This window comes from Leptodactylus fuscus, chromosome 1, assembly GCF_031893055.1.
Source record: "Leptodactylus fuscus isolate aLepFus1 chromosome 1, aLepFus1.hap2, whole genome shotgun sequence".
Taxonomy (NCBI): Eukaryota; Metazoa; Chordata; class Amphibia; order Anura; family Leptodactylidae; genus Leptodactylus; species Leptodactylus fuscus.
In genome coordinates this window covers 328,528,990-328,542,211 of record NC_134265.1, presented here as the reverse complement: position 1 = coordinate 328,542,211, position 13,222 = coordinate 328,528,990, and the positions used below count along the sequence as shown (strand labels likewise).

At 43.4% G+C, this 13,222-nt stretch overlaps 1 protein-coding gene across 2 annotated transcripts in view; it reads right to left on the bottom strand.

Annotated features, from left to right (window-relative positions):
• SORCS2 (sortilin related VPS10 domain containing receptor 2) overlaps positions 1–13,222 on the bottom strand; it is a 710,878-nt gene that overhangs the window by 145,945 nt on the left and 551,711 nt on the right. For both annotated transcript variants that reach the window (XM_075260385.1, XM_075260393.1), the window contains exons 6-7: positions 1,576–1,640; positions 72–190 (exon numbers count right to left, since the gene is read on the bottom strand). In XM_075260385.1, the coding sequence (XP_075116486.1) occupies positions 72–190; positions 1,576–1,640 (184 nt within the window). The remainder of the gene's footprint in view (positions 1–71; positions 191–1,575; positions 1,641–13,222) is intronic.

Genomic DNA, 13,222 nt, shown 5'->3' with positions numbered 1-13,222 from the left:
AAGCTATACTTGTGTCATTTAATAAAGCTTATTTCAGATGCTGAGCGCTCTAGTAATATGAGGCCACGTACCTTAAGAAAGATGTAATCATCCTGTACAGTTAAAGAACTGCGATCGATGTTCCCATTGAAGTGAAATGCTAGTGTTTTGTCGGAGCAGTTCTGAATCTGGCATGTCACATATCGATAACCTGCGGAGCAGAATCAATAGTGGAAACATTAAGTATCTGGAAGAGGCCGCTGAAGTGAAGAATGGCGTTTTCCCACAGTATAAATATTGACCACTTGTATCTGCAGATAGGGTGAGATGCGGTGTACCGAGCCGGCAGCCAACCACTGTGAGACAAATGTATTAAGATATGAGTGCGGTGTATCTCACAAAATCTCAGGAGGCGACTTCTACCGGTGCGGTGATTAAAGACGACCGTGAAGAAGCTATAAATCCCTAAATATGTGTATGAACAGAGTAAATGGGTCCTGGGATAAAAACAGGTTTCTAAGAAATACTTGGTAATTTATAAGACGTTTCAGGTCTCATTCAGGGGCTGTAATGTAACACATTTTAGTATTTGATTCCAGAATGCAAGACTGCGACTCCCCCGAGTCAAGTGAACCGATCCAAGATTGCCATAGAACATTGATAATCTGGGTTCAGTCCATTTGAATTGTGGGGGTGTCTGGGTCTTACAGCTGTTGTATGGATGCTAATAGGGAGCAGTAATAATGATGCTGCACGCAGCGGTGTTGCGGCTCTCTGGCAGATGTCTGGAAATGTAATATTCACCTTGTTTGTGTATATAAGTGTTTTATTCATTCGCTCTACCTTCCCAATAGGATCCACTAAACCAGAATTTGTCAATATTAACACCTGCTGCTTTGTTAAATGCGCTGTACTATTAGACATGGTTCACACAGGACTGAAATGCACCAGACTTTTTATGCATTTTAGAGCATCAAGAGCATAAGATTTTAATAGGGTTTATATGGCTAGGTATATTGATGACCAATCTGAAAGAGTGTCAGATCCCCGTCACTGCCATCAATTATCTGTTCTGAGCAGCGCATACACAGAGAATAGAGCAGGAAGCAGATAGCGCTGTTCTCTGTGTAGTGGTTACACTAAGCTACTGCAGCTTAGCTCTCATTTAAGTGAATGGGATCTGGTCTGCAGTACCTGATGTGGCCACTGCACAGAGAACGGAGCTGCAGGTGGCCAGAAAAGATACGTTATAACTGATATTGGCACAAAATGGTAGATCTAAAATGAGTAATATGATATTGAAAGGTAGAGATCACTTAAAGACTTGAATCAGTATCATATAATAATATGTAAGGATATTTTTAAGAATCTCAGTAATCAGAATTTGAAGAGTTAATGTTTTATACATTTTACATAATATCGCCTGCCAAAATTCGATGGCATAAATCATAGAATGGAATAATCTGAAACAATAATCCGAGCTCTCCTATAGCTGGAACCAGAATATTGACAGATACAGACAGGAGGACATCTTTTGAACCACAAGGGGGCGTCACATGAGAAAATGACTTCATTTTTATAGCCAACGTATCTCACCTCCATCTGAATCTTGTATCTCCATGTGGACCAGATGTGGATCGGTATCTACTCCAGCCACAGACCTGCAAATAAGCAAAAAAGCCACATAAATCCCCTATGTGAATCCATTATATTACACTGTAATCCCCAAGCAGAACCCAAGAATATAAGGGCTAGTTCACACGGGGTTCCACGTGAACACATTCCGTCGCGGCTGCCGCGCCGAGATGCTGGTGCAGTGCACTGGTATCCCGTCGCAGCTTTCCACTCTGGATTAGGCCCAAATGAATGGGCCTAGTCCAGAGGATGATGACGCAAGGTGGACGCCTTGGAATCAGCCGTGGAATCTGCCTGAAGAAATGACTGGCTCCCATTGATTTCAATAGGGGTGGCAGGATTTTGACGTGGATTCCGTGTCAAAATCTTGACCATTTTGCCCTGTGTGAACTAGCCCTTAACCCCAAAGCAAGTGTGAATCTCGCATAACAGCTGCGTGAACGTGGTAGGTGGCGGACGGCTGCACATTTTGCAGATAGCGAGTTAAAGTTAGAAGTAAATAGACAACTAACAGATAGATAGAAACTTTTGATAACATAGGTAAATAGATGGTTAGGGTACAATATCTGGATAGAAAAGATAAGGCTTCCAGAGAAATAGGATAGAGATAGATAAATGGTATTAGATAATATAGATAGATGGATAGAATACTATAGATAGATGGGTGGATAGATAGATAGATAGATAGATAGATAGATAGATAGATAGATGATAGATAGGATTAGATATTACTCATACATATATGAACAGATAGGTGATAGATAGAAAGAGATAGCTGATGATAGATAGATAGATAGATAGATAGATAGATAGATAGATAGATAGTACATAGTAGATGAGGATGGATGAAGACATCGGTCCATCAAGTCCAACCTATAACCCTACAGTCCCCTATAGTGTTGATCCAGAAGAAGGTGATAGATAGAAAGACATAGCAATCGATAGATAGATGATAGATAGATAGATAGATAGATAGATAGATAGATAGATAGATAGGAGATACAGTAGAGAGATAGATAGATAGATAGATAACACAGATAAAGCTATGCTGTAAGTATGCTTCCGCTGTAGTTATCCATTGATCTTTAGAATCAGATACAATTTGTCCATGAATCCTACATGAGCAATATAATGGTCCACGTAGAATAATGACTAGCAGTCCTGATATTCTGGTTAATTCCAATCAGCATTATTAGTATTATTACGCTGTATTTACATAATATCGGTAATGATGACATTATAACCCTCTACACAGTGAGACCCAATTTGTCGTGTATTCATTTCATAGAGAAATATTCCAGTCCTGGAGATTACACGTCCACTTAGTGCTGCGGCGCGGACGCTCCTCCATAAGCGAGTGTTGTTTCGAAACTTCAAAGCTTGAAAAACACCAAACGTTCTTTCTTCAGAGGGAACAATCGCTGGTAAAGTCTCAATAATAAGGCACAGCAGAAAGTAATTATTTTAATACCCAGCCTAGTGAAATGTATTCCACAATCTTCGGTTTCCTGTACTTTAAGCCAATTTATCAAGTCAAGAATACAAACCCATACTGAGCCTAGAATAAAGCCCAGCAATGTGTAATTAATGCCGCATAATGAATACGAGATTAGATCACCAATGCTACAACACACAATCTCTCACTCTCAAAATGAAACTTGCCCAGGAATAGACAGACGGGAAAAAAAAAATCTTATTTATCTTCGGTATAAACATCGCCAAAAGCAACGCATCAAAGTGCAAGGAAAAGTCATTAATGCATGACAGGGTTGGGAGAATATTGCACAGATTTAATACCCAGGCTTCTAGATCAGAATTTTTTTTTTTTTTTTGCATATCGTATGTAAATCAAAGGGTATGTCACCACAAAAGTTCCGATTTTTAAATCAGGTTTTTATATTAAACATATCTTTTTAAGACTTTTTAGATTTTTTTTTTTAATTATGTCAACAGAAAATAAGGAAATCAAAGCAAATGTCATCCTATTCTTAAAGTTAGGGAGAAGAAAAAAAATAAAATATAACTTTTATTAGATCAATCCTAAAACATTGATCCAAGCACGCAACATACAAATAGAAATATGTAAAATTTTTTAGGTTAAACATATATTTTTAAGAATTTTTGTTAATTTTATTTTCTAATTTTAAGTCAATATCTGTATTTTAAAAAAGAAAATCCAAAACTACTGCAATTTTCGCTCCAACCACTAAGCCTAATAATAGTCTGAGACTTGCTGTTCTGTAGAGATTTCTTGGCAACAGTCATCGCATTCATTATTAGCACAGGTTAAATTCACAAATGGGACCCATCATGGAGAATCGCAGAGATACGCCTACTGTTAGTAGAAAGATTTCCTGCACCCATTCATCTCAATGGGAGGTCCAATCGGAATCCACCTGGAGATGGAGCAGGTCAGAAAATGAAGTGTCTGCCTCCCATTGCAAGAAATGGGCGGTGAAATTATTGTCTTCCAGTGACGGTGTCATCTGTATATAGATAACATTGTTCACACTAGCAGATGTCACAGCTTCCTCAATGTCACAGCTAGACCTCAATGAACATTGCCAGATTGCTGTATTTACTGCCCTTCCGTCTGCTGTAATGCATCTCTCTAAATTCAAATTTTCACCGCAGAAATTCCACACCAAATTCCTCACCATTTTCCTCCATCTGAATGTCCCCTAAGATTTCCCTGGTGGCCTAAAGTAATGGAGGGGTTAATATTTGAGTCTATAGTGGTCCATGGTGATCAGTTCATGGTGGTTTAAAGGGGTTGTCCCATCACAAGGATCCTATCTATAATGTTTATTAATGTGAATGTAAGACTTTTCCTAAATACATTGCTTCAGCAAAACTGCTTTGTTTGGCCACTATCTCACTTTATTAATTTTTTTGTGGCCACAGCCCTGACCTAGCTGCTCCTGAGTCAAGTGATGTGTCTGCCTGCTCTCAGGTGGGAGGGAGGAGGGGCTAAGTGCACGGGAGCGAGCCTGGAGGGGGGGGGGGGGTAGTTTACCCTTTGGGGGAAGGGGCCGCCAATACAGGGTTAGACGCCGGAACAAGTGAAGCCATTCTGGGGCGGGGGGGCGGAATAACAGCATCGCTTCTGCTGCTGCTGGCTTCATGCAGGGCAGAAGCATAGCGATGTTGCTGGCTTCACCTGTGCCGGCGGCTAACTCCACGGCATCCGCTGTAATAGGTGGATGCTGGGGACTGTTAGACGCCGGCACAGGCACATCGCTATGCTTCTGCCCTGCATGAAGACAGCAGCGACAGAAGCAATGCTGTTCCGCTCCGCTCCGGGGTCACATATGCAAAGCCAAGCGGCGAGATGCCGCCGGCCCTGCGTGCACGCTCATACACCAGTCTAACCTTCACAATGCGAGTACAGACCCACAGCGTGTCGGGTCTGTATTTGCATTGTGAAGGGTAGACTGGTGTATGAGCGTGCATGCAGGGCCGGCGGCATCTCGCCGCTTGGCTTTGCATATGTGACCCCGCCCACCAATGACGAGACAAAGCCGGAAGACAGAAGATTTTAGAGGAACGAAGACGGGTGAGTATGCGACGTGGGAATACCCCTTTAAGGTAAAAGAGGGTTTAGTAGTTTATGTATAAGTGGTTCAGGGTAGAAGAAGTGTTAATATTCTACTCCCTGGTGGTCTAGGGTAAAAGAGGAGTAAATATTTTATTTTCCAATAGAAGAGGTATTATTTTCGGGAGGTTTAGGGTAAAATAAGTGTTAATATTTTATTTCCAGGTCAGAAGAGGTGTTAATATTATATTTCCTGGTGGTCTAGGGTATAAGAGGTGTTCATACTATGTTCCTTGGTGGTCTAGGGTAGAAGAGGTATTGCAATTTTATTCTCTGGTGGTCTAAGGTATAAGAGGTATTAATATTATATTTCCTGGTGGTCTGGAGTAGAAGAGGTGTTAATATTATATTCCCTGATGATCTAAGCTATAAGAGGTATTAATAATATATTTCTAGGGTAGAAGATGAGGTTAATACCTGGTAGTGTAAGGAAGAAAAATGGTTAATATTAATTCTCTGGTGGTCTAGGACAGAAAAGGGTATTAATACTTAGTGGTCTGGTGCTTTACTGAGCTCCCTAGGATCCATCTGTTAGGGAATTGCTTAGATGACAATTCCCCAGTAGCTGCTGGAGAACCCTGGAGGAAGGGGCACAAGAGACAGTGAGCCCAAAGCTGAAGCCCCCCACTGTCCCTTCCTCTTGCCAGGCCCTATCCTACGTAATAGGCGGCAACTTGGAGACGATCCCTTCCTATATATGTGACACACAAAATGCACACAAGACAAACAACAACAAAGGGAGGTCAGCTAGCCAAGGGTCAGTAAACAGTCAGGCAATGCAGTGCCAAATCGAAGTCCAAAAGAATAGTCAATAGGAAAAGCCAAGGTCAGGATTAAGAATACAAGAAAATAAACAGCAAGAGTAAGCCAGCAAGCACGAGGCAATAACAGGCACCAGTGTGAATGTGAGCCAAGACTAAATAGGGGAGGATGAGCCCACCCTGGACCTGACAGGAAGGCAGGCTGTCAATCACAGGGCAAGACCAAATTTAACTACTTCATGGATGGAGGCAGACAAGGGCAGAAGACGGGTGTGATGCAAATTCAATTACAGAACTAGAGCAGTGATCAGACAGTGCAACCAAAAACTCTAAGCAAGGAACTAAACTGCACACGCCTCCTGCACCGCCGCATGCGAGCAGAGAGTGGCGCAGCGACCTGAACAGGCAGAGATGTTACACCATCCTTGTGTCCTATATGACATGAAGCTGAATGCAATGCACACGACCAGCTTCCCTTTCTACCTAGCATAGGTCGAATAAATCAGCTTAATAGCTTTTGCCTCCTCATATACCTTGTAGTAACCCCAGCAGCTGTGTGAGTGGGGTTATCAAAATAGGCAATTTTTGCGCACTCAGGAACAATTTTAAGTAAATAATTTATCCATAAGGCTTTATGATTACCATTGCTGAGATAAAGTAGTGCATTTCTAATGGGATGACCTATTCTTTGTACAGTGAGTGGCATTTGCGAATCCGAAACGTACCAAAAAGTTGGACCATATGTCCTTGACAGGGTCCTTGGAGAGAGACGGTCCACTCCTAGCCCCATCCATTTTTTTTTCTAGGTGGTGGTAGCCTATGAAGGACTCCATTCTTTGGAGATATGGCCTAAAAATCGTGTAAACGGGGTGTAGGAGGAAATGGATACAAGACCCTTCTGTCCTGGTTGGCAAGACCTGGCCCCATCACAATAGGGGCCCACTATGGTCTTAGTTATGGGTCATCTTTCTTATATGTATGCCATTGTCAGTGGTGTCTCCAAGCTGTAGCACAACTTCTCCAGAGACCATTGTTCTAGACCAATCCTTAGTAACGCGTTGACAATCTCCCTTCATTTGATATCTCGCACCTTCTATAATAAAATGTTTCCAAATCTGTTTAATTAAAATTTGCCGGTAAAGGAGAAGTGACGGCCAGGATCTGCTAACAATCACCGCGGGACTTCAAGGGGCTCCTCACATACAGCTGCATTGTTAAATATTTCATTCGCCTGACTTTGATGGTATCTCATTTCTGAGAGACTGTCACATTTTCTGCACCTTAAAAGACCCGGGTGCATATGTCTCCCATCAAAGGATTAATGAATTCTAGCGGCTGCACCGAGCCCTTTATCCCATGTGAATGATTCATGCCGCCATATGCTTCATGACTGGCTTCAGGAATCATATCACTAGACATATCTAGGAAGTTCTACATGTCGTACAGCAGACGCCTCAATAAGAGGAATAAGATGTCACTGTGTGCTTCTATTTCGCATTATTGCTATGATCTCCGCTTGTTGTCATTGACTAAAAACATTCTCGCTAACACGCAACCGCTACAGGGCTAATATGGCGACTTTGTAGGAAATCCACGCGGCACAAATCCTTTTTCTATCCTGATCAGTTGCAACAATGTATCGATGTAGGTAAGATGAAATATTGCGTATTGTGCAGAAATTTTTCCGGTACTGCAGTAAATCAAAGTATTTTGCAGCAGTTCTAGAAAAATCTGGGAAAAATGCAACATGTGGACAAATTCTTCTGGTCATAGAGGACTGGTACAGACCAAATACTTCTTACAGCTGAACAAAGCAGCCATGTTTTCTATCAGAGGCGTACCTTGAAGCTCCTAGGCCCCAATGCCAAATTTGCATTGGGGTTCCCGATATCATGTGTTCATACCTGCCTACTTTTAAAGGAGGGGCAAAATGCAGGCGCGTTATGCATGCTGCGACAAAGTTAGCTCCACCCACTTCTAAATTGACTGTCCATTCCCATCCATTTCTCTTTGGGCACACCCTGCATCCCACATCTCTCTCCTCACAGTACACATTACACCCACATCTCTGCCCCCCCCTATAGTACACCTTACATCCCACATCTCCCCCCACAGTACTCCCTGCACCCCACTCCCCCCCAAACAGTACACCCTGCACCCCACATCTCTCCCCCCACAAAGTACACCCTGCACCCTACATCTCTCCCCCACACAGTATACCCTGCACCCCACATTTCTCTCTACATACTGTGTACAACCTACACCCTACACCTCCCCCCACAGTACACCCTGCACCCCACATCTCTCCCTCCACAGTACACCCTGCACCCCACATTTCTCCCCCACAGTACACCCTGCACCCCACATCTCTCCCTCCACAGTACACCCTGCACCCCACATCTCTCCCTCCACAGTACACCCTGCACCCCACAACTCTCCCCCCACAAAGTACACCCTGCACCCTACATCTCTCCCCCACACAGTATACCCTGCACCCCACATTTCTCTCTACACACTGTGTACAACCTACACCCTACACCTCCCCCCACAGTACACCCTGCACCCCACATCTCTCCCTCCACAGTACACCCTGCACCTCACATCTCTCCCTCCACAGTACACCCTGCACCCCACATCTCTCCCTCCACAGTACACCCTGCACCCCACATCTCTCCCCCACAGTACACCCTACACCCCACATCTCTCTCTCCACAGTACACCCTACACCCCACATCTCTCCCCCACAGTACACCATGCACCCCTACACAGATCTGGTGTCTGGTCTGTGTACTATATAGTGTATAGATGCAAAAGCAGATCGCTTTGTACACTGTATAGTGGCCGGACACCGTCACTGCAGCCCCTATCAAAGTCAATGAGTGCTGGGAACAGTAATGGTGCCTGGTCACTATACAGGGAATGGAGCTGACTGCTTTGGGGTTCACCAGTCCGGATGCACTGCCAAACATCTGATCCATGCAGGGGCCATGGGTGGCGCCCCCACAGATCAGATATTTACTGCCTATCCTAAAGTTACGGATTAAAATTGATTTCCTCGGGAGCAAGATTGCACTTTGACACAAGAAAGGTATGTTCAATATGTCACAAACCGGCCCTACAACAGTATATAACTGGTTTAAAAGAGATTTTAGGGGTGGTAGATTTGGATGTAGCTCACCCTGGGCCATTCTGGGCCAAATCTGCCAGAATAAGAGACACCCTTTTGTAACTGCTTTGACTAATAGAAGAAAATTCAGGGACCCTGTATGATATTCATATGTCCTGACAATATGGACATGGTGGATGCAAGGTCTTTTGTATATAGTATATGTAAACTCCTCTGGAACCTTCCAATATAAAGGGTTAAATCGTCGAGATAATCTAATTTAATCCACTTGCACTGGGTGAATTGCAGTTTCCAGCAGGCCATTACCTTGTTATGTTTGTTGGGGCCTATGGCAATTTCAATGTAAATGGTGTAACCTAATACTATAATAAAGTCCCCATTGATGTCCTGCCCTGGTGCAATGTTCTGCATTTGTACGTTGTTTGCTTTGCTCCAGGTGGAATAACCATTCCCAGATGTCTGCGGCTTTCTTTTCACATGTGATTGCGTTCAAGTGTCTTCTGGTGTCTTTATTGGGTCCTGGAGCAAAGACGATTCATTATAGGTTATTATATATTCTATCGGGTTGATGGTTTCCACCATGTCCATGCAGATCCGTGCGCGGGGTATGGACATGTGCGTCTACCGTGAGCAGTCAATGTTCACAGACTATGGGGGATTATATATAGCTATGGAGACTTGTGGGCCGGATGGAAGCTTGGAAGTCATTACAGTCAAAGACTTCAAAGAACCAGTGGAGGAACGAAGAAAGATCTATGGGGAGAAGTTCAGAGGAAGAAAGAGAAGCAAGGTCGCCATAGATCACCGCTAAAGCCTCACCAGGAGCAATGGATTTGTTTCTGAAGCCTAAATCTCCCCCGAGACGTACTTCTAGTAAATCTGGTACATAAAAAGTGTGCGCATTCTCAGGTTATACAAGACTGGAGACCAGTAGGTCATGGATTCCATACTGAGCAATCCAAAGAAATGTAGATTGATGCCTAAAGTCAAGAAGAGTAAATTCAGCTGCTACATCTGCTCCTAGGAAAGCTGGGTGACTACTATTATAACTAGCAATGAGTGAATTAAATTCGGTGTTCATGCACTTTCCTATCTGAGCAGTACCTATACTACGTTTCATCCTGAGCCTCCCTGTTCATAAAGCATTAGTAAAATAAGGACTGGTGTAGAAATCTGTATTAGACTGCCTTCACACGGAGTAACGCCGGCTGCCTTTCACAGCCGTACACACGAGCGCTGCGGAAGGCTCCCGAACACTTCCCATTCACTTCAATGGGAGCGCTCGTAAAGCCAGTGTTACATCCGGCGTGGATAATAGGGTGATTTGGGACATTAAACCCACAGTCTATAAGGAGCTGTGGGTTGTTTAGTGTTCCAAATCAACATGACAGGTTCCCTTTGCTTTCTTCCATCATAGGGTGACAGCAACGGACATTAACTGTAGCAGAGTAATGGACACAGACAGAGCCCCCTCCATCTATATCCTTTACCATTGACTCTAATGGAACCAACATGGCAGACACTTTCTTCTATCATGTTGGTTTACTTTTGCAATGGAAAAATGTCCTGCATGCAAAGTAAAGAACATGACGGAAGAAAGTTTCTGTCATGTTTTTTTTACATAGTGGTGAATTGCTCTGTTTTCACCTGTCATTTAATGTCCGTTGCCTTCATCCTGGGAAGGATGAGAGCAATGAACATTAAATGAAGGTAGTGTGAACCTAGTCATATACTGAATCAATTTCCTACAAACTACTGTATATATCAATATCTCAGCTCCTCCTGCTCTATAACACACGGCCGGCATGTTCAATGTGACAGGTTCAGGTTGGCTTCACATCTGTGTTGGAGTCTCCATAGGAGGGTCACCCGATGGACCCCATTATAGTCTATGGGGTCCAGGCGTTTCCGCAGGCAAACGCTTTTTAAGCGGACAGGATCTCCATCTTTTGGACCTGAACTATGGAGACACTAACACTAGCGTGAACCTAGTGTCACTCTAATAATAAAAAATTATGGCGCAAGGAGACAGGAACAAAAACACTCCCATAGATATATAGGGTGAAATGTTGATTTGTTATTACTATAACTATATATTATATTATTATCTGGACAAACAGTGATATATAGGGTTTGAAGTTGGTAAAAAACAGATTGTAACCTATAGACGTCAATGGGGTTGCAATGAATTTCCTTGGTATTGGGATTGCGGTATCACATTATAATACATACATGGTATATTTTATCACTGCCTATCTAAATCAATAAGGGGGATGTCCCGCTTATATAAAGGCATTGTGTGCTATGACAGTATTACTACTAAACAGTCCCCTATTTCCATGTCGCACACACTTACCAAGCACCATTACGGTACACACAACACCATTAGGCGACGTGCCATCCCAACACACATTAGAAATGCCGTATCTCATTGCATAAAGGGTTTTATTTCCCTGTCACAGAAAGAAAAATCAATATATTTTACACACGTCAGGGATAGTTTACACTGGCTAATAAAATCAGGTTCATAGAGCCATTTATTTGGTAATAAACTTGGGAGCTGGGGTGGGATAAACAGGTGAATTCAGCAAATATCCTGCAATAAACATGACATGACAGATCAGCTTATAAAGGGGCAGAGAGCTAAGTGCAGGCGGATGAGCACGTGCAGATCTATACCTATCGCCCGAGACGCCGCTGAATACATAGATATTCATATCCTTTATTGCTTCTTGAAAGGAGAGAAAACAAAGCACTAAATTCAGAAATGGAATTTAGGCTAAGGCCCGACGTAGCGAAAAGAGGCTGCGGAGAAAAAACACATGGCGTTTTTCATTGAGTTTTTGTTGGGAAAACACATACGATTCCACAGATATAAATAAGATGTAACTGGAAGAATCTGCGCTCCTATTAAAGTGATTGGGAGCCATTACCCGAAGCCACCACTACGGGGTAGGGATTACGTTTGGATCATGGGTGACCCTTATTTCCAGGCCATGACCTATTCTAAGGATATACAGTATATTCAATATCAGCCGGCTTTACGAGCGCTTCCATTGAAGTGAATGGGAAGTGTTCGGGAGCCTTCCACAGCGCTCGCGTGTACGGCTGTGAATGGCAGCCGGCGTTACTCCGTGTGAAGGCAGCCTTAGGGTAGGACATCAATATTTTAGACTAGTAAATGCTTAAATGTTAATTATGTTGCTGAATTATAAGAAATGATAGGAGATTTACAGAATTAAAGGTTTCCCTGGAATAATAATAGTAATAATAATAATAATAATAATAATAATGCCAGTGGTGGTCAGAGCTCTAAATACCATGAAAAAGGGTTAAAAAAAATCTTCTAGTGCATTTTAATGCCAGAGAGGCCCTGCTAGGAGTAAGGCCGAAGCCTTCACAACACTGTGCAGAGGATGCTGGCCCTCTCGGTTCCCTGCTTCCAGGTCTTGAGGGTTGCCGGTATCCTCCTGAGCTGGACCAGTGACTTACAGTATTTCAGGCCTAGCGGCGAGCCAGAGCCTATTTAAGATGGTCCAGACCGCCGCTATTCGAAGTTCTTCCTGTGTTCCTGATAGTAAGTGTTTTTCTCCTGTTGTCGGATTGTCTCGTTTCTCATCCCCTTGCCTTGATGTCTGACTCTGCATCCTGATTTTGTACTGAACCTGTTTTTTTTAGCCTATATAGGGCTCACAATGAACATTTTTTCCTATCAGTATGTCTTTAGAGTATGGGAGGAAATCCATGCAAACACGGGGAGAACATACAAACTCCTTACAGATGTTGTCCTTGGGAGGATTTGAACCCAGACTGCGGCACTGCAAGGCAACAGTGCTAACCACTGAGCCACTGTTGTTGCCCCATTTTTCTGCTACTCTGCTACTCTGCTCTCCTGTTACCGACTCAACCTGATTGACCTTCCCTCCGGAGTACCCTCTGTATTGTGCTGCCCTCACGTTGATGACCCGGATTGGACGACTACGCTTTGGCACTCTGCTGCCACCTGTTGACTACCGTCAACCGCTGCCTTCTGGATCCTTGGACCTGCACCACTACTGTGAAGATCTGCTGGTAAGAGTTCCCAGTTTCTGGTTCTGCTGTGATTCGTGGTGTGCTGTGTGTTTG